General features: G+C 49.2%; 1 protein-coding gene across 1 annotated transcript; it reads right to left on the reverse strand.

Moving 5' to 3' along the window:
• Positions 1-555: 555 nt before the first annotated feature.
• On the reverse strand, positions 556-21,144 carry ttc12 (tetratricopeptide repeat domain 12). Its single transcript, XM_067246882.1, has 21 exons — positions 21,090-21,144; positions 20,450-20,616; positions 20,148-20,182; positions 18,570-18,646; positions 17,700-17,821; positions 17,306-17,365; positions 16,469-16,540; positions 15,303-15,363; positions 13,168-13,356; positions 9,980-10,049; positions 8,590-8,678; positions 7,739-7,907; positions 6,884-6,979; positions 5,868-5,931; positions 5,625-5,759; positions 5,117-5,209; positions 4,169-4,237; positions 3,501-3,602; positions 3,191-3,290; positions 2,785-3,013; positions 556-813 (listed from the first exon to the last, which is right to left on the reverse strand). The coding sequence occupies exons 1-21, from the start codon at positions 21,142-21,144 to the stop codon at positions 744-746; spliced, it is 2,124 nt and encodes a 707-aa protein (XP_067102983.1). The 3' UTR covers positions 556-743.
• Between the last annotated feature and the right edge of the window lie 1,197 nt (positions 21,145-22,341).

Here is a 22,341-nt window from a genome sequence, read left to right on the forward strand (position 1 = left end):
CAGACTTCTCAACATCTCTGTGCTGGTGTTAAATATTAAAAACAGTCTAATTAACAAAGATGACATTACAGCTAACATATGGCTATACCGCCCACCTGTGTTCCCTTATTACCAACAACAAGCACTACATCTGCTCTCAGGAAGCAACCAAGAAGCTCTCAGACAGCGTGGATGACCTTGTTTTATGAATCACGGCCGAGAGGCCACAATCTCATTTGAATAATAATTAAATTAGCCTCCAATGCATCTTTAACCTTCTCTGAAACTGCACTAGAAGTTCCACTTCGCCTATGAAATATGGCAGCAGATTTTTTTGGTGGTGGTGGTTGGGGATTAACGAGAAAGCTGTCATTTTTCCAGCAATGTTCCATGACGGATATTGCAAGTCAGTTTTTTTTCATATTTTTTTGTGTTAAACACATTGTCCTTGAGCTAGGCGTCAGAATATAGAGAAGAACACAGGGGAAGTATGTGAGCGTGACACCGTGTCGCGATGAATAGAGCCCCACTCATACAGGAACACAAGGGCCCTGAGGCAAGAATACAAGAGTGATGAGTTGAATGAGAGGTATCGTTCATCTCTGGGAGCACGCCTGCTGCTGTCGCCGAGGACAGTCAGGGAGTTTGTTCTCTTTGTCTTTCGTCTCGCAGTGAGGAGTTGAGGAGACCAAAGACGGGCCGCCAAGACGCTCTCCCAGGCAGAGCGAGCCGACCACAGAGAAAGGGATGAGTCGTGATTGTGCTCATGTGATCAGCTTCATACAGGAGTGGAGGATCTGTAGTCCGTGGAGCTCTCTGAGCTTGGCCATGTGCCTGGGAAGGAAACACACACACAGTCACACACACACACACACATATATAAATGTTTATATATACACCCACTCACATGCACAGACAGACACACACACACAGTCACACACACACAGTCACACGCGCACACAAAGATACACAGACACACAAGCACACACAGGCACAAAAACACACATCCACAAACATCCACATACAAAAGCAGACACACACACACAGACACACAGGCACAGCATGTACAGACACACGCACACACACACAGACAGGCCCAGACAGATGTAATGTAAGCAAACAGTGTTGTGCTCCCGGCCTGTGGGTTGTCCTGTGTTGAGGTGCAGGGCTGGAGCTGCTGGCGTGTTCCTCTGGGACAGACACACAGCCCCAGAGGAACACGCCACACACGGCTCACTGGAACACACTGGAAACTCAGTGTGCTCGGCAGGGGGAGGAGGGGGAGGAGGGGGGGGGTTGTTGTTGCCGGGAGAAAGTACTGGAGTTGTTGGACCTATCATGTGTTTGTCTGTGTGTGTACGTGTGTGTGTGCTGGCATGTGTTAGTGTGTGTGTATACAGTCACTGCGCATGTACAGTACATTACTTACATCAGCATGAACGATGTGTGTGCGACGGTGTGTGTGTGTGTGTGCAGAAGTCTGTTTACAAACACATCAGGCCAGGTGGACTGCTAGTACCCTTATAAGAGCAGAGCATCACCCAGACTAGGGTTGGACAACACACACCTATGTGCCTCCAGCAGCCCATCTGTACTGATGCCTTCTGCAGTTTACATGCTGAACTAGCCCCCTGGACACACACCCACATACACAAACAAAGATGCACACACATACACACAGTCGTACACACTCAAACACTCACGTAAACACACACAGCCGTACACACACGTCTAGAGAACACAGCACCGAAAATATGCTGTAGGAGATTTATTCATAGGAAATGAATCTATTCCAGGCTGCTCTGAATATCATTTGCCCAGGAGTTGTCTATCCTGTTTATGTCCTGTTTATGTCCTGCCTGTGACAACTGAGAGGGACAGGAGGGCATCCTGACTCCTCACGTCTGTCTGTCTGGTCCTGAGGAACGAGCCAGACAGGAGGAGAGGACAGGAAGAGTTTAGGGGACGTGGGGAGAATAGTGGGACATAAGGAAGGAGGGAATGGGTGAGGAAGGAGACAGAGGAGGGAGAGGAGGATGGGAGGAGAGTGGACGAAGGGGAGAGAAGAAGAGAGGAGGATGGGAGGAGAGTGGACGAAGGGGAGAGAAGAAGAGAGGAGGATGGGAGGAGAGTGGACGAAGGGGAGAGAAGAAGAGAGGAGGATGGGAGGAGAGTGGACGAAGGGGAGAGAAGAAGAGAGGAGGATGGGAGGAGAGTGGACAAAGGGGAGAGAAGAAGAGAGGACGATGGGAGGAGAGTGGACGAAGGGGAGAGAAGAAGAGAAGAGGATGGGAGGAGAGTGGACGAAGGGGAGAGAAGAAGAGAGGAGGATGGGAGGAGAGTGGACGAAGGGGAGAGAAGAAGAGAGGAGGATGGGAGGAGAGTGGACGAAGGGGAGAGAAGAAGAGAGGAGGAGAAGGCGATGCCATGTAGGTGTCTAAGCTGAGATGTGACAGGCGGTGGTTCAGGCTGTTTGCTGGCTCGTGTGTCTGTCTGTCCCTTTGTCCTTTCCTCCTCACGGTCCTGCATTATGCATGGGCCAGGTTGTCTGCCAAATGTGTGTGTGATTATATAGTGTGGAAACTGTATATATTTGTGTGCACTGTGTGTTCAGATAGGAACTATATATATGTGTGTGCACAGTGTGTGTGGGTAAACATGGATGTTTGTGCACTGTTTATATCCGTGTGTATGTGTGTGTACTGTTGAAATATATGTGTGTGTGTGTACTGTTTAAATCTGTGCGCGTGTGTGTTTGTGCACTGTTTCTATGCGTGTGTGTGTGTGTGACAGCGTATCCCGTACCTGGGCTCAGCCCGGCACAGTGTCCCCAGGGCGATGGCAGCGTTGCGCTGGGCGGAGGTCCCGCTCACATCCCCCCCGGCCAGGCGCAGCAGCAGCAGCACCACGTCGGTCCCCAGCAGGCTGGAGGCCGCCCCCTCCTCCCCCACACAGTGCCCCAGGACCAGGGCTGCGTTCCCCAGCACCACCTCCTCTGGCCTGGAGGACAGCAGCCCGCGCAGGACAGACAGCCCTGGGGACACACACGCAGAAACACAGGGTGACACATGGGGACACTCGCAGGAGAACGTGCAGGGGTACGTAGACACAGCTGCACGCAGGGATACGTACTGTACACACAGTGTGATACACACACAGGAAGACAGGCACACACACACTTTTGTGTGGAGCAAAGAGGAGAGTCTCTCACGTTTATCAGCGGCCAGCAGCTCCTGGCGAGCCGGCGTACTGGCAGCAGTGCACACAGCCAGGGTCTTAATGGCAAACCTGGTGGAGGTCTGCCCTGAGCTCTGGAGGGGTACGGTTCACACACACACACACACACACAAACACATGCAAAACACACACAAATACACCCACGCACGGATACATACAAAACACACATACAGAAAACAAAGTTAACCGAGAACAGGACCAGGCCCTGAGAACAGGACCAGGCCCTGAGAACAGGACCTGGCCCTGAGAACAGGACCAGGCCAGGTGTGCAGGTCAGGGGGTACCTTGAGCAGCCTCCTCATGGTGCTGACCACGCCCGCCTGCACGGCCAGCTGTACTGCCGCAGGACTGTGGGGCAGGACCACACTCAGCACCCCCGTGGCTCTCTGGAGGAGGGAGGACAGGCCGTGAAGGGGGGAGGGAGAGGGGGTGGTTGGGGGGAGAACTTATGAGATGTGACAGGAAAGATGAGAGAGAAAGAGAGAGAATGGTCCAGGAGGAGAAACAGAGAAAAGGTTTGGCAACAGTATAAAAAATGACAGATGGCGAGAAAGAGGGGGAGACATTGATCTAAACCGGAAAATGGAGTGAAAGGGAGAGAAGGGAAGAAAGACACACAGAGAGAGAGGGGGAATATGTGAAAAGTGAGTAGCATTGCATAGTGGGGGAAGAGAGAAGGTGTCATGTAGGTGTGCGGCCTCCGTGAGTGCTGCTGGGTGTTGTAGTTCTGGTCTCTAGGGTGTTGTAGTTCCTGTTCTGTGAATGGGGTCTCAGTGGAGTGATGTAGTTCTACTCTAAGGACATGTACATGATATTTTTTCAGTGTGGGTTTTATAGTTCAACTTCAGGGTCTTGTAGCACTCTGCAGAGTGTTTGGTTGGGAGTTGTGCTGGGTATTGTAGTTTTACTCTCGGGTGTTGTAGTTCCTCTCTAGTGGGAGGTGGGTACTCACGGTGATGATGCCACCATCAGTATCTCTCAGCAGGTCCACACACCCTCTGCTGAGAGGAACAGCATGTTCCTGCCAGATGAAGGAGAGGGAGATGGAGGGAAGTAACTAATCCAATTTACACTGTACATCTCCCTTCCTGCTGGGGGAAGCAACACCTCAGGCTGAGACAGAGGCTGCCTGTCCCTCACTGGACTCCTCTGGTCCTCTCTCTCTCTCTTTCACTCTCTCACTGTGTCTCTCTTTCTTTCACTCTGTCACTGTGTCTCTCTCTCTTTCACTCTCTCACTGTGTCTCTCTCTCTTTCACTCTTTCACTGTCTCTCTCTCTGTTCCTCTCTCTTTCACTCTCTACCTCTCTCTCTCTTTCACTCACTATGTCTCTTTCACTCTTTCACTCTCTCACTCTCTCCCTATTTCTCTCTCTCTTTCACTCTCTCCCTATGTCTCTCTCTCTTTCACTGTCTACCTGTCTCTCTCTCTTTCACTCTCTCCCTATGTCTCTTGCTCTGTTTCTCTGTTCCTCTCTCTCTTTCACTCTCTCCCTATGTCTCTCTCTCTTTCACTCTCTCCCTGTCTCTCTCTCTTTCACTCTCTCCCTGTCTCTCTCTCTCTTTCACGCTCTCCCTGTCTCTCTCTCTTTCACTCTCTCCATCTCTCTCTCTTTCACTCTCTCCCTATGTCTCTCTCTCTTTCACTCTCTCCCTATGTCTCTCTCTTTCACTTTCTCCCTGTCTCTCTTTCACTCTCTCCCTGTTTCTCTCTCTTTCACTCTCTCCCTATGTCTCTCTCTCTGTTTCTGTTCTTCTCTCTGTCTATATTTCTCAATCCATTTCCCTTCAGTCTCTGTTCCTCTGCTTTCTGTCTTTCTCGTTCTGTCACACCTACGTGTGCGTGTGTGTGTGACCGTGTGTGTGTACTTGTGTGTGTGACCCTGTGTGTGTGTGTGTACCTGCATGGCGGTAGAGGGTCTGGAGGACAGCTTGATTATCAGGCCCAGTAGTGGATAGAGGACCTCTCTGTATTCACAGCAGCTACATCGCTCCTGCAGGGAAAAGCACAACAGCCTTCACCACCTACTGATGCACCACCACTACCACACACACACGCATGCACAGATACACACACAATATACACACATATCCATACACAAACACGTGTCTATGTGCACAGACGCGCACGCACACACGTGCAGACGCACACACACAGGCGCGCACACGCACACAATCACACACACTCCACATGTCCTTGATAAAAATCATAACACCAGGCACAGGTACATTATTATCTGTCATGTCTCACAGCTTTCATTGGGTGACATTTTCAAATGGTAGTGTTGCTATCAGCAGGAGATGCTATCGGCGTGAGGTGTGTCTGGGCCATTACAATTCAATAAGACAGGCCGACCACGCACAACCATCTCCTTGACTGGGAGGCTGCTGGTGAGTAATCCGCCTCACCATGGCATCGAGGAGCGACTCCCAGCACCCTCCCCAGTCGGCCAGTCCCTGACGGATGACGTCATCGCTGGCCATACAGTCGATTGTCGACAGGAGAGACGGGAGGACGCCGCGATTGGATGGCGTGATGTTTCTCTGGAAGTGCGGTGTTGACAAGGGCGGTCATCAACACTAGGTCAGTCAAGGACCATCACCAGCAGGAAATATATTTATATTTGTTCCTGGTGTCAGCGTGCTTCTTACCAGGATGCTGGTGAAATGGGGTCCAACTGAAGTGTTGAATGTGGCTCTTAACTGCAAGAGAAACCTGTCACCGTGGGATACAAGCAGGCGTGGACTGAATGGCAGAAAATCAACAACGTGACGTAGATAGATTTCATCAAAATCAAAAATCATGTAGCTGTCTAGTTCAGGCCCTGTTACATGTCTATGTTTTATTTAGTGAGTGAAGAGACTTGCACGGCCCACATGTACCACTGTAATCCTCCACTCAGGGCACACAAACAGACATCTCTCTGTCTCTTCATCTTTCCACCCCTCCACCTCTTCAACTCTCCATTTCTCTGCTTGCTCCATCCCTCCATCCTTCAACCCCTCCATCCCCACTTGCTCCACCCCTACACCCTTCATCCTTCCATCCCTCCATCCTATCCCCCGCTTCTTAATCCATGCTAGTTGCATGCCTCCATCCTTCTTTTCTCCATGCCTCCCCTGGGCTTGCAGAGCCTTCTCTATTTTCCTAAGTGACGGCAGCGGTAGAGAAACTGAGTGGCTTTTTGCCTTCAAGTGAGATTAACACAGGGATGGGTTATGGTGATGGATCTATGTGTCACAGGGTTGTTCACTCTGAATTCTCAAGGAGTTCGCTCTCTCTCTCGTTCTCTCTCTGACTATCTCTCCCTCCGCCTCTCTCTCTCCTTCGAGGACTCTTTCTTTCTCTCTTTATCCCTCTTTCTTCTCTTCCTTCTGTAGCTCTCCCTTTATCACCCCTCTTCTCTTCCTTATATAAGACTTCTACCTCTCTCTCAATCTATTTTCTCACTGTCTCTGTGTTTAGCCTATTGAATTTAAAGTGATCTTTAATATGGAGCGTGGTGATATATACCGACATAAACCTAGTGCCTGGTGAGACATGCCCAGCATTTTGAAGACAGAAAAAAAGACTGGAGTTAGAAAATTATCTACATTTTCCCGTGCAGCCATAACATCCATCATGTCTCCCCTCCCGCAAACCCAGAACGGCAGTTTATGCAACATACTTGTTTTCCGATGCAAAGTTCCGGAGGACTGTCAGCGCTGCTCCGGAGTCCCGCGGCGTCTGTTTGGATACACACGCCACGAGGCCTGCCGCCAACCTGCAGACACAGGTAGCAGACACAGGTAGCAGACACAGGTAGCAGACACAGCCAGCAGACACACGTAGCAGACACAGGTAACAGACACAGCCAGCAGACACAGCTAGCAGACACAGCCAGCAGACACAGGTAACAGACACAGCCAGCAGACACAGGTAGCAGACACAGCTAGCAGACACAGGTAACAGACACAGGTAACAGACACAGGTAGCAGACATAACTAGCAGACACAGGTAGCAGACACAGGTAACAGACACAGGTAGCAGACACAGGTAACATACACAGGTAGCAGACACAGGTAACAGACACAGGTAGCAGACACAGGTAGCAGACACAGGTAACAGACACAGGTAACAGACACAGGTGGCATTCAGGCCCTGGGGAATCCAGGATTTAGATGCTGAATGAGATTAGGCAGGTGATCATGTGTGGGGGAGGGGGGTTTAGGGGGTAAGGGGGCTACTGTCTAGGTACTGTTACTAAGTCTGAGCTGAGTTTTTGCTCATCATGAATATATACACGATTAAATTTACACGGCTCCGCACACAGGGAGGAAAGCTGTGAGGAAATTAGTATTTAGAATCAATCGGTAATAGCTCATATTAAATGGATAAATATAATCCCCTGCCCCCCACATCCCCTCCAACTATGTTTTCATTTCTCCATTTCCCGAAAGCCAGAGTAAACCAGCTGTCATCCTAGCAGTTATGGTTCCCTATAATCAAAACAAACGCAGGATCACCCATGAGCGATCCTTACATGTGCAAATTCAGGCTGTCAATGGCCAGATTTCTCCCATTCCGCGTCCGGGAGAGCGAGCAGAGCAATTCCAGGCATCCTCCCACCACCGCCTCGTTGTGTGATGCTAATGAGAGCACAATGGAGAGGCTGGAGGAGCAGCATCCCAGCAGCAGCTTGTGGTTCTCATCTGAAACAGCATAAGGCCACTCTCAGCTACGCTGACAGGTGTGGGTTTAGGACGATAGAGGAACAGTAATTGCATAAATGTGTGTGTACAAACACACACACGCAAGTGCCCACACACACACCCACACACACACACACATAGCCTCTGGTATGAGTGAACAGTAATTTGCAGCAGTCTCGTTTCAGAGGGAGGAAAGCATAAACAAATAATCTAATGTGACCTGCGGATAGACGCAATCATGGACAGGATATAATTGCACGGTATGGCTGATTTTCATTGTCACATACATTCTTCCAATTGGACATAAGTACAAGAACACTCAGTGTGGCTGTGTAATTCATTTGTCACAGTTTGCACAAGAAGAGTGCCAATTATTTTTTCAATGCTCATGAATGTTGACGTGGTGCAGCCCACCCCAGCCCACATGCCTGTGTGACTCTGGGCCAAGTGGGTTCATCATAATATTGTAGGTGGTACATCCATGACAGCGCATATCGACCAAATAATGGAATACAGTAATTGAATCTGCTTGCCATTTCTTACACTGGCTTTATGATAAGTCGTCTCTGTGAATGCCAGACAGGGCGGGATGAACGTGGGGATAACAAGGGAAGCAGGGAGGGAGAGGCGTGGGAGAGGCGTGGGAGAGGCGGGGGAGGGATGGCAGAGCTACGGGACCCACCGTTGCCGTCACAGACCACCCTCCACAGCTGGAGCAGCGCTGCACACAGCTCCTGAGAACCAGGGTCTGTCCAGCGCTGAGACATACACCTGAGAGAGAGAGAGAGAGAGAGAGAGAGAGAGAGGGACAGAGAGGGACAGAGAGAGAGGGACAGAGAGAAAGAGAGAGTGAGAGAGAGAGAGAGAGAGAGAGAGAGAGAGAGAGGGACAGAGAGAAAGAGAGAGTGAGAGAGAGAGAGAGAGAGAGGAGAGAGAGAGAGAGAGAGAGAGAGAGAGAGAGAGAGAGAGAGAGAGAGAGAGAGAGGAAGAGAGAGAGAGAGAGAGAGAGAGAGAGAGAGAGAGAGAGAGAGAGAGAGAGAGAGAGAGAGAGAGAGAGAGAGAGAGAGAGAGGAAGAGAGAAAGACAGACACAGAGACAGACAGGGAGAAAGAGAGACAGGGTTAGAGAGACACAAAGATAGGAAGAGACAGAAAGAAAGACATGGGGAAGAAAAAAGACAGTGGAACAAATATGGGGCGAGACAGACAGAGAGACAAGGACACAGGGAGACGAAGACAGGGAGAGAGGGAGGGAGGGAGAACAAGATAGAGACAGCGACAAGGAGAAGGGAAAAACAAAAAGACATAGAAGTTATTTAAGGTGAGATGATCTCAATAGAAGAGCAGCCCATATTTCATTGTCTTGGTGTTAGAGTGGTCGGATCAGCTTCCCGGTCAGACCTGCAGTGTTTTGACAAATGACTACCGCTCCTCTCCGAAACAATGGAGGGATGAGCTAGTATAATAACACAGGTCCTAATCTGACATGAGGGAGCGATCAGTGTATTTTCGACCATATCTCCTTTTAAATCTGGGACGATACGCAAAGTTAAGCTTATTACTGGGACATCCAGATCTCCCAGTGGTTCGTCTCCGGGTGGTGATTTAACCTTTATTTATTTATTACCAGGCTAAGAGCCGAATCAGGAAAGTGACTTTAGGACTCGATCTCTTTAGGGGTTCTGAGGACTTGGTGATCCGCTTTCATTTAAGGAGGTTAACGTCTTTCTTCTAAGCAGATCCAGGCAACCCGTTCTAAACAGGAAGCGTAACGCCACAGTCCAGGAAGTGGAAAGACGTAATCTCTTCAGGGCCCTGAAGAGGGCTCCTCCGTCTCTCCGGCCCCATTTGATCAAACCTAATGGAGATCTCACACCTGTGCAAATGCAGAGTTCCCCCCCCCCCTTTTTTTTGAACCCCTTTAGAAGCAGGTTCCACCACCAGAGTACAGAGGGTGACTTTGAGAGGGGCAGGGTGAGGGGCAGGGTGAGGCTTGTTTTGGGTGTCCATAACTCAGCAGCACCTGTCAGGGCTGGTGTGTGCCTGCCAGGCCTCTCCTCCCACCTGTCCTACCTGCTCACAGCCGGGCTGGCATTGACCACACTGAAGCCGTTGTTGAGCCGGAACACAGTCTGGGAGGAACCTGGGGAGAGGGGGGAGAGGGGGGAGGAAGAGAGGAGGGAGAGGGGGGAGGAAGAGAGGAGGGAGAGGGGGTGAGGGGGGAGGAAGAGAGGAGGGAGAGGGGGTGAGGGGGGATGAAGAGAGGGAGAGGGGGTGAGGGGGGATGAGGAGAGGAGGGAGAGGGGGTGAGGGAGGGGAGGGGAGAGAGTGAGAGAGAGAGAACATGAGACTGACGGGGAAGGGGAAGAGCCACGCTCTGTGGCACCAAACCAACAGCCGTCTATCATCACCTGGCAGCCATGGTGTGTAGAGGAGCACAAGGCCGCACAGCGACCGAGCGTTACCCTGACGACGCCTCTCTGAGGGTCACGGGCAGGGGAGGAGAAGAGGAGAGGAGCGATGAGAGGAGAGAAGGAGAATGGAGTGGAGAGAACAGGGCAGGAGCGGAGCGATAAGTAGAGGAGAGGGCAGAAGAGAGGAGAGGGGAATAGAGAGAACAGGGAAGGAGAGGAACGTTGGGGGGGGGGGATTAGTATGAGAGACAGAGAGAGAGGTGTGAGATAATGGACCCTATGGGGAACAGCGTGGTAGGGGGGTCAGGCCTCCTCTCCCTCATAATGACCAGGGGTGGAGAGAACTGCCAGAGCTGAGGGGCACTGAGGAGTGGACCTCTCTCCATCTCCTCCTCTCTCTCTCTCTCTCTCTCTCTCTCTCTCTCTCTCTCTCTCTCTCTCTCTCTCCCTCCCTCTCCCTCCCTCTCCCTCTCTACCTCCCTCCACCTTTTGTCCTCCTCCTCTATCTCTCTCCCTCTCTCTCTCCTCACCCCCGCCTCCCTTTTATGCTCTTTATTTCTCTCTACCTCTCTGTCCACTCTGACCCACCTCCCACCCCCCCATCGTTCTATTTTCCTCCAGCCTCCCTCCCCCTCGCTCCCTCCTTCTACCTCTGTGAATGATGTAACTGTGCCCTTTTCAGTGAGTGACATCGTGAAGACAGGCCGTGGATCGTCTAACACAAGCAGGGAGGCTGTTTGTCGTGCGGGAGGAGAAAGAACAGGCCAGATGGGAAATGATAGCCTTTACTCTGGGTGATGGATAGCTGGGAACAAAGCTACACACTGTATCACAATGGAACAATGCAATGACAAATGTGAATCCTGGGCCTTCAGATATAGAATACTGCAGCACATTGTGAAAAAAAACACAAAGAAAGCAGTACAGGCTACATGATAAGATAAAGTCTTAAGTAGTAAAGGGAGTGTACGAAGGTCAGATGAAGGCTAGTGTAGGAAGTTTAGTGTACTAAGAAAAGCTGAACAGTCTAATGTGTAATGTAACTGAGAAGGTTAGTGTGCTAAGGTCAGCTGTAGGCTACTGCAGTAAGGTTAGTGTGCTGAGGTCAGCTGTAGACTAGTGCAGTAAGGTTAGTGTGCTGAGGTCAGCTGTAGGCTACTGCAGTAAGGTTAGTGTGCTGAGGTCAGCTGTAGGCTACTGCAGTAAGGTTAGTGTGCTGAGGTCAGCTGTAGGCTAATGCAGTAAGGTTAGTGTGCTGAGGTCAGCTGTAGACTAGTGCAGTAAGGTTAGTGTGCTGAGGTCAGCTGTAGGCTACTGCAGTAAGGTTAGTGTGCTGAGGTCAGCTGTAGACTAGAGCAGTAAGGTTAGTGTGCTGAGGTCAGCTGTAGGCTACTGCAGTAAGGTTAGTGTGCTGAGGTCAGCTGTAGGCTACTGCAGTAAGGTTAGTGTGCTGAGGTCAGCTGTAGGCTACTGCAGTAAGGTTTGTGTGCTGAGGTCAGCTGTAGGCTACTGCAGTAAGGTTAGTGTGCTAAGGTCAAATAAACACTAGGATAAACTGATCTACCACCTGTGTAGTAAGTGCATGCAAGTAGACTTACATAAGACAGGCTTAACAGAACTAGTAAGAAGAGTCTCTGTATAGGAAATTATTGAATGTACTGCTGGTCCGAATGCAAATGGACCATGAATGATATGCTATCCTCTCACAGTAGCAGATGACACATAGTCTGCCACAGCATCAAACTCCCTTCATCAATCTCCCTTCCTCCCTCTGTCTTCCTTCTCTCTCACACTCTCTCTCCTGTCTCCCTATCTTCATCTCCTACTCCTTCTTTTCTCCATCCCTCTATCTTTATACCTTCTCTCCACCCATCTCCATCTCTTTCTCTACCTCTGTCTCTCTATCTATACTTCTCCCTCTCCTCCTCCCTCCCTCTCACTATGTCCCTCTATCCATAACTCTCCCTCTTTCTGTATTCTGTACTGCCCTAGCAGAGAGTTAAACAACACCTCATGGCTGATGGAACTGTCAGTTAATATATATATATATGACTGCAGCTCTGACCACTGATTCTGGAAGAGCATTCAGTGTGGCTGTGGAGCAAAGTATTGGAGGTTGCTAAATCTGATGAGCCAATGTACCATGAGGAGAAATCCAATAGTGGACAGGGTCAAGACTCCCTCTCGTCCTCCATCCTTCACAGCTGTACAAATTGTCTGCTTCCACCACAGCAAACATTGTTGTTTATACAGCCAAACTTTCATCTGCCCCGGCAGCATAACAGATAGTGACAAGTCTGCTAACAGGGAAGGAGGTGTGGCACAGTTAAGACTTAGCACTCAGATTACAGATGTAATACACACGCATGCAGACACACACACACACGCAAACACACACACTGCTGCTGCCACACGGCCCCCCTTCTCCTCCCCTCCTCTTTTATCCTCCTCTTTCCTGGACCTGGAGGAGGGCAGCCAATGACATCCATTTGGCTCACAGGCTAGAGAGAGAGGGCAGAGACCGTTTGTGGAGAGAGAGAGATCAAGTGGTCAGGAAGGGGAAAGATGGGCTTTGAGAGGGGGGAGAGAGGAAGGGGGGGAGAAAGAAATCAAGTGGGGTGTAAGGGGTAGAAGTAGTCACCTGGAGAGATAAACATGGAGAGAAAGGAGACTGAGAGAGAATGAGACAGGGAGAGAAAGGAGAGCAGGACAGGTAAAGAGAGCGATAGAAAAAGAAAGAGAGGGGAGCAAAAGAGAGAGAGAGACTAGGATGGAGAGCGCAAGAGGGGGAGAGCGAGGAGAGAGATTTTTCAAAAGGGAGCCGTCGAGTCTGGATGAGGTACTCACAGTCTGTAATGGCCTGTGCCAGCAGCTGCAGGCCTCCGCAGTAGTAGAGAGGGATCTGATCAGGCCTGGACAGCTTCTCCAGCAGCTGGGGCACCGTCCTGGCCTTCTCCTCACCCCTCTCCATCTCCTCCCACGCAAGGCGCTCCTGCTCCTCCCTCTGCTCCTCCTGGTCCACCTGGAGGAGACACTCTGGGGGTGGGGGGGAGGGGGGGGGAGGAGTGAAGGAAGAAAGATGGAGAGGGGAGAGGGGGGATGGAAAAATTGGAGGGTGGGAGGGAGAAACAGACAAGATAACCACAGAGGACCTGGCCTGTGTTGGGAGCAGCAGGGCGTGGAGGTGATTCATGCTACCCAGTCACACCAGGACTCTACAATCTAGCAAACATGGTCAGAATCAAGCATCACAGATTCAGATTTTTAAACAGAAATCTGACAGGGAAAACCACAGGATATAGATATTCCAATAATGTTTCAAAACTAGTATGACTATGAGGTAAGATTATTTTTGCTTTAATACAAATGGATTTAACACAAAAGGTGTTAACTGTGAAGAAGTGGTGATGTGTCTGTGAGAGCGAGAACATTTTCAATCGTTTTTCAAAAACTACATTTCCTTAACACCAAAAATAAACATAAAATAATTCAATAAAGTATTTCCTGGTGAACTAAGTCACACTTCATAATGTGTATGTAGAGGCCCTTCCCTCTGTGCTGCTTACGACCCCCTGCAGAGAGGATGAAAGCAGATCGGAGTTTCCTCCTGTGAAGTCCTGGAGGAAGACTATAGACTACAGACTAGTCTGGGGGAGGTTTGAGGATGCAAATCTGCTACCCAAGGATCCACTGAAGGGTAACCTATATACAGTACATACGTTCATTGAGATGTTTACCCATCACATTTGAATAAATGAAGCTTTGGTGGTTTATTTTGGTTTGAACAGGCAACGATGGGGCCGTGGTCATTAATTCAAAATGGAAATTCAAGTGAATCTTTATCCATTGAAAGGGCTTCACCCAGGCCCGACTTGGTCTGTGTTGTGAATGTTAATAAGCTTCCAGAGATCCTTGTCTCCTGTCTAACGTGGTTCTTAACATCTATTCTTCAATAAAGCACAGCTCAACAATATGCAATATGGTGTTTGTGCGTGCGTGCACATTTGTGCATGTGTTTATGTGTTTACTCTTCAGGGAAACAAGCAGGAATTCATATTGACAAACTAAAACAGCAGAATGAGCAGAGGAGCTCCGGTTCAGAAGAGCGTCTGGAACCATCTGTTTATAAAGATGACTAAATGATGCCTTCCAGAAGAGAGCCATCTCAACCACGGAAGCACGCAATGTACACCACACACACACACACACACACACCTGAGATCCAGACTTGGCTTTTGTGGAAGGGTTACAGTGAGCGGTCTCAAGCCCTCGGTTGCCATGGTAGCTTGAGACCAAATTTGGAGGTAGTTTGGGGGATGGATGGGAGATGAACAGAGATGGACAAGGCTTCTCCTAAGGCTGAGAGGCACGCTGACCTTGAATCGGTCTGATTTGACCGAAGCTTTGCGGGTGAGTTCAGGCTGGGAGTCCATCAATCCTACATTATTAATGCCCCTTCTCCTCTGGTTCTGAGTCTCAGTGGAAAGCAGAACTGTTGAGTTTGAGGAGTTGGGAAGGCACACTGCCTCTCTCACAAAAATGCACTTTCACCGGGTTCAACGCGTCGGGCATCTTCGTTCTCAGGTCAAACGTGGTAAAAATGTGTGTGTGTGTCAGTGAGTGAGTGTGTGTCAGTGAGTGTGTGTCAGTGAGTGTGTGTGTGTGTGTGTGTGTGTGTGTGTGTGTGTGTGTGTGTGTGTGTGTGTGTGTGTGTGTGTGTGTGTGTGTGTGTGTGTGTGTCAGTGAGTGTGTGGGCCCTTCTTTAGCAGGCCTGTCTATCAAATAAGTATGTCTATAGGTTTGGCCAAAGACCAAAAACATTCACAGAAGGATTTGGGGATGAAGAAATGTAGAATATATTAAAGTATGTATTGAATAACAAAATGGATAAGCATTGCTCAGGTCTATAATTAGGTCCAAAGTAAGCAATTACCTGCTTCTGTGTCATTTCAATTCTTGTCTCGATCCGATAATGATCTTACCTTGAACCATGGATGCCTTCGATGGATCTATCTCCACCATCATCCGGTAGCTGCTTCTCGCCTATAAAACAGGAAGGAGATGTTTTTAGGAGCGCTGGGGTAATGTGAGGGGGTCAACGTGTTTCCAATGATCTCTTCCAGCTCCCCAAATCGATAAATCATCCGAGCTTCGTCAAGTTTGTTCTCCCTCAGCTCAGGAGAATTTAATATGCTGTTCTTCAGTTCTCCAGAATACAGCACCAAGCAAAAAATGAAACCAGACAAAAAGCGAGCATAAATCCATTTGTTGTAGAAAGCTTAGTATCTAGGGCTGGCAATCTAAGCAGACATTGAAAGGAGCAAATTAAAGGGCTGTCTAGTCTGCATTTTAATAGATCAATAGGCGGGATCTCTAATAGATCAATGTCAGAGGGAGACAACAACAAACTGCCTCCCTCAGGAGATCATACATCTGAACTGAGAAGGATACCCCTGCTTTTCAGGTACAAGGAATGAAGTCATGTGGTCATGTAATCATGTATGTAGTGATGTGGTAATGCATGTAGTAATGTGGTAGTGAATGTAGTAATGCGTTAATGATTGTAGTGATCTGGCAGTACATGTACTAATGTGGAAACAAATGACAGTGAAGGAGTTATGTTGTAATAATGTAGCTTTTAATGCCAGGGGCGTAGGTTTGTTTTCAAGTCTGGGTGGGACATCTTTATTTAACCCTCGTGCTGCCTTCGGGTCACATGACCCAAAGGTTCATAACGAACCATTGTTGTGTTTACCCAATTTTACCCAATACAAAAACAAATTAAAAAATATATATTTTAACCTTCGCAATGTGGGGGGTCTGAGACAGCCCAACGGTTAAAAGAAAATGCTTCACTTTGTTTTTGTATGCGGTAAAGTTGTCGCAATACGACGGTGGGTCACAATGACTGATGGGTCAGAACGACCCGAAGATAACACAAGGGTTAATAAGTGAGGATGCAGCCGTTAAATCATATTTTCTTCATAGAAAGTGGGGGTGACAGGCATTTCTAAAAAGTGTACCCACCCATGTATAATTAACCCTACACCCCTGATTAGTGTATTCATGTCATACTGAATGCTGTAATGGGGTAGTGAGAGTAGTCCTGTGAGGGTCATGCAGTCATGTAGGAATGAGTGCAGCTCACCTGGTTGTAGTCCTGCAGGGCCAGGCGTGCTCTGCCCATGTGCAGGAAGGCTTTCACACAGTGCTCATCACACTGGCACAGGGACACACACCATGAGAGACACTCCTTGACACGTCCTCACACAAAATTCATGAACAACCAAAATACCGACACCGTTGAGAGAACCCGAAAACACAGCAAATAAAGCCTTGAAAAACAGGGAAACAGAGGAGGAGACGCTCTGGATGGACAGAAAGATCGAAAATCAATCGTTCCGTTTAAATCAGTCTGATACATGCAGTTTGACAATGTTTGTTTACTTTGCTCTTCAATCACAGCTTTATGTCCTCAGTCCCAAATGTCAGCACCTACTGTGTGATTACAGTTGTACACGGGAAGCTTCCTGTTTAGAACAGCAGTTCTGGGGCCCGGCCCAGCTGGCCTTGTTTGGACCTAGGAGCACTTTCATGTGAGGAGAGCTCCTCACAGCAAAGCTCTGTGGGCCTGCCTTCAACCTACTTTATAGGTTTAATTCCACCCTCTCCTCCCTCTCCTCCCTCTCCTCCCTCTCCTCCCATCACTCTCCTCCTTCTCCTCAATCTCTTCTTCCTTCACCCCCCGTCCTGCCGCTCCTCTTCTCCCTCTCCAGCCTCTCTTCAACTCTGTTTCCCCCCCCCTCCTCCTCTCCTTCATCTCCTCCCCATCCCTCTGCCCGGTAAGCTCACAGGGCATACCGTGAAGCTCACCCCCCCCCCCCCCCCCCCCCCCCGCCCAGCGCTGAGCTGACATGATGATGAATGAGGGCCCAACTCCCTGACCCTGCAGCCCCTGGCTCTGCGGTCCAGCAGCCGGACCTACCTTCAGGGCCCACTCGCAGTCCTCGATGGCCTGCTTGAACTTCCCCAGCTTGATGTAGGCCTGCAGGAAAGGTGGAGCAGGGGAGAACAGAGGGGCACAGTCATGTATGCCACAGTCTCTCAGTAAACACACACACCCTGCGGCCTGAAAGAGAAAGTTAACTACAGTAGAAGTTGTCTTTGTCTTGTTCTATACCTGCCGGTGGTACGGATGTTCGACTCAACACTTGACCAGCGGTCACAGTACAGTAAAAGTGTTATATGGCTTGTAAATAAACTGAATGAATAGCCTAGCAGTATGGATGTAACCTTTGCTGTTGTTGTAGCGGGGCTGCATTTCTAGTATTTATGTTGTTAATAAATAAGGCAAGTGAATGCTATGTTCTGGATGTAACCTGTGCTCTGTTGGTGTAGAGGGGCTGCATGTCTCGTAGCTCCTCAAGCCCAGCACTGTAGTGCTGCACGGCCGTTTCGTAGTCCCCCAGCGCAAAGGCCTCGTTCCCCTTCTGCTTCAGAGCTGATGAGAGACAGGAGGACAGACATGCAGAGGACAGACAGGCAGAGGACAGACAGGTGGAGGATAGACAGGCGGAGGACAGACAGGCAGAGGACAGACAGCCAGAGGACAGACAGGCAGAGGACAGACAGGCAGAGGACAGACAGGCAGAGGACAGACAGGTGGAGGACAGACAGGCGGAGGACAGACAGCCAGAGGACAGACAGGCAGAGGACAGACAGGCAGAGGACAGACAGGCAGAGGACAGACAGGTGGAGGATAGACAGGCGGAGGACAGACAGGCAGAGGACAGACAGGCAGAGGACAGACAGGCGGAGGACAGACAGGCAGAGGACAGACAGGCAGAGGACAGACAGGCGGAGGACAGACAGGCGGAGGACAGACAGGCGGAGGACAGACAGGTGGAGGACAGACAGGTGGAGGACAGACAGGCAGAGGACAGACAGGCAGAGGACAGACAGGTTGAGGTCAGACAGGCAGGCAGAAGGGAAACGTAAGTAGACACTAAAACACTTTAAGGTGAGTGTGATTTAACAACCTGGGTTGTCACTTCTAGGGATGTGGCGTTTTGACGTCATTGTACCAGGTGATCAAAAGGTATTTTGAGTACTAGTGTGGGCTTAAACAAACAGGTCTGGTGGAAAGCGCTAGAGTGTTTTCGATGGTGTTGTTAGATAGTGATAGGGGCTGGGATTCAGTGTGAGTGGCGATGAGGGACGCCGCTGACAGTTCCTGCACCCGTACACACCGTTGGCTTTCATCTCGTTCACCTTCCTCCTCCTGCTCCTCTCCTCCGCATCCTCCTCCATCACCTTCAGGAACCCCCTTGCCAACCCAACAGGAACTAGAAGGCAGGTTTAGGGGAATAAGTACATCTCAGGGGTACAGCATTTGGCCGCAGATCAAGTGACCACTGACTCTTTGAAATCTGATATCAGCCATGTTCATAAAATAAACCAAAAACATATAATAACAACCAAATACACATACACAAATACTAATGAAGTGATTATGCTCATGTATGTGGCGTGTCTGCTCTGTCCAGTTTGTGTGAGTATGTGAGCCTCCTAACCCTACAGCATCCCCCAGCAGGGCCCCCCTAACCCACACAGAGCACCATGCAGGACCCCCTAACCCACACAGAGCACCATGCAGGGCCCCCTAACCCACACAGAGCACCATGCAGGACCCCCCTAACCCACACAGAGCACCATGCAGGGCCCCCTAACCCACACAGAGCACCATGCAGGACCCCCTAACCCACACAGAGCACCATGCAGGACCCCCTAACCCACACAGAGCACCATGCAGGATCCCCTAACCCACACAGAGCACCATGCAGGGCCCCCTAACCCACATAGAGCACCATGCAGGATCCCCTAACCCACACAGAGCACCATGCAGGATCCCCTAACCCACACAGAGCACCATGCAGGACCCCCTAACCCACACAGAGCACCATGCAGGGCCCCCTAACCCACACAGAGCACCATGCAACACCCCCCTAACCCACACAGAGCACCATGCAGGACCCCCTAACCCACACAGAGCACCATGCAGGACCCCCTAACCCACACAGAGCACCATGCAGGGCCCCCTAACCCACACAGAGCACCATGCAGGACCCCCTAACCCACACAGAGCACCATGCAGGACCCCCTAACCCACACAGAGCACCATGCAGGACCCCCTAACCCACACAGAGCACCATGCAGGACCCCCCTAACCCACACAGAGCACCATGCAGGACCCCCTAACCCACACAGAGCACCATGCAGGACCCCCCTAACCCACACAGAGCACCATGCAGGACCCCCTAACCCACACAGAGCACCATGCAGGACCCCCCTAACCCACACAGAGCACCATGCAGAGATAAGCCGAGCCAGAGGCTGGGTTCTGCCAGAGAGGCAGCAGGGTTTAAAAGCTGCTTATTAATTGGATTCTGTAGAGAAAAATTGTCTGTAAACAAAAGGAACAGAAAACAGCTGGGACTGAAGCCTGATTGGACAAGAAGGATAATCCTATTACAGTAAATTTACTGACGTTTCCTGGGAAGGGTTTGACTTAGGATCCGGCTACATTAAAGTGGAATTGACTTAAAGCATTGAATGGAGTTTCAGTGTGGTGATGTTTCCAGTCAAGATGGTGGTTGTGTATAATCTGCATAGTGGCTGATCGACATGTACAGAGTACAGCCCCCTGTCTAAAGATGCACAATACAGTATTTCTTATGGTTTTGGATTATCTTTCAATGGCTTTTACATTACAAACTACCTACTCTTAGCTTCTGACTGACAAAAAGCCTATTTTACTGTAATATCACTCACCAGGACAGCTACTGGAGTCCTGTATGCCTGTCTGAAAAGAAGATGGTGACTCATGAGAAATAACATTTGCAAAATTATGTCATCCAGTGTGCGTTTTCCTGTGTGTGTGTGTGTGTGTGTGTGTGTGTATAATTCCCTTGTGTATGTGTGTGTCTTCTCTCTGTGTGCATGAGTGTCCTTTGTAAGTGTGTGTGCGCATGATGAGTATCTCTGTGTGTGTATGGTTTGTGTGTGTGTGTGTGTGTGTGTGTGTGTGTGCTTTTCTTGTGTTTTTTATGTGTATGTGTGTGTGGTGCACCTGAATGGCAGGGTCTGGATGTGAGGGGTTGGTGTTTATCCTGGTTTTGTTGATCCGTGTTTTGCATGGCTCCTCGTCCTCCAAAGCAGCTATGTAGTGATCAGCCTTCTCTGCAGATCTCTGCTGGACCTCCACATCAGATGAGCTGAGACCTTTCACCAGATCACCTGAGAGGTGGAGACCATGGGGGAGAGGGGGAGATGGAAAGAGGGGGGAGAGAGGGAGATGAAGGGAGTGGGGGAGAAGGGGAAACGGAGGGAGTGGGGAGAGGGAGAGAGATAGAAGGGGAGATAGAGGAAGTGGGGAGAGTGGGGAGAAGGAACAAAAAAGATGGAGGGTGTGGGGGAAAGGGGAAGATAGATAGAGTGAGGAGGAAGAGAGAAGAAGGGAGTAGAGAAGATCGAGAGATATAGTGTTCGGGGGAGAGGGAGATAGATAAAAGAAAGATTGATGTTAATGACAAACTATGGATTTTATGTCACATAGATTTCGTACTTTTGGATGGACTCCATGTAATACAAAAACAATAAATGTGCTACAGCTAGCTAACATTTATAACTGACGTTAACATTCATTATTTAGGCTACTAAAATATGCTACCTTTAGGACCAGCCAGTATAATGTCTTGATAATTACTTACTTATTTTGTCAACGTTCTTCAAAAAACTCTCGAGGTCCTCGACATTTTTATTCATGTTTATTTTCTATTTGAAAGCTAATTTGTACTTAATCCAATACAATTTGTAGCGAAGTCTCTTGAGATACTTTTAGTTATGACCAACATTAGTTGAGCTCGAGAGGCGATCCAGTTTATATGTAACTATGGAAACGGTCACTCTCTTCGAGCACAGGATTGGATTTCCAGTGGTCACGTGCTCCTCCGCGTTTAAGCAAGCAGGACCGCTCTATCGCGTTTCCATGTAGCCTAGTGTCTTTAGAATTAAATCTTTCTTTACTTTCAAACTCTTCCAATCAGAATCAACTTATCATGTTTGATATTTAGCGGTACCTACTACCACCGCAAGACGTTTCTCTCCTGTAGGCAAATGATACCTTTATAAATCATAAACCAGCGACTTTGCTTATATCCAGATCTTAAAGCTCTCTTTACAGTCATTATACTGCCGCTGCACATAACGGACCAATACTGCCACCCTGAGTATCATCATGGTTCCTGAAGGAGAATCTGTACCGGCAGCTTGGGCAAACTTAGTCTAGTACTCTTAAGTAGTGGCCAAGCTGTCAATTTACCAAGACCCCCTCCTCCTGTGTTTGAGCATGTGAAACTGCTCATTTAATAGTGGGCATTAGGGAGATCCTCCTGGGTCCGGTGGATGCATGTGTATCGCGTAGACCACGGAACTGGACCAATCCCAACACCAGATGGTGCCATTTACTTGATCAAAGCAACTTGGCAAATTGAAATTCAGTCTGTCACTGCAATGTGAATGAGGGTGGTATCCTGTATACCTGGCAGAAGAAAATATAAAATTGTTGTAGTCCCACAACTGTGATCTCTCACTCTAACTTTGAACCAAACTGATCCTACCGAATTCTCTCTCTCTCATTGCTCCTTCTTACTGTACAAAGTGTTCTGGCAAAAAAGTATTATGTCTTTACAAATGTTAATTGACCCACAATGGGAGCCAGGGGCATAGGTTTGTTTTCAAATGTGGGTACCAGGACAGCTTTTTTAACAACTGAGGATGTTGCTGTTAAATACAAATGTTCTTAATGAAAGTGAAGGGATAATTTTCCGTTTTCAAAAAGAGAGTGGGACATGTTCCACCCATGTATAATGAAATCTACGCCTGTTATGGGAGCAAAAATGGAGCTAGAATCCCATAGAAGTAACCATACACATGTTTCCTACAAGACACTTTCTTGCGTGT

This window comes from Osmerus mordax, chromosome 11, assembly GCF_038355195.1.
Source record: "Osmerus mordax isolate fOsmMor3 chromosome 11, fOsmMor3.pri, whole genome shotgun sequence".
NCBI classification, from domain to species: domain Eukaryota; kingdom Metazoa; phylum Chordata; class Actinopteri; order Osmeriformes; family Osmeridae; genus Osmerus; species Osmerus mordax.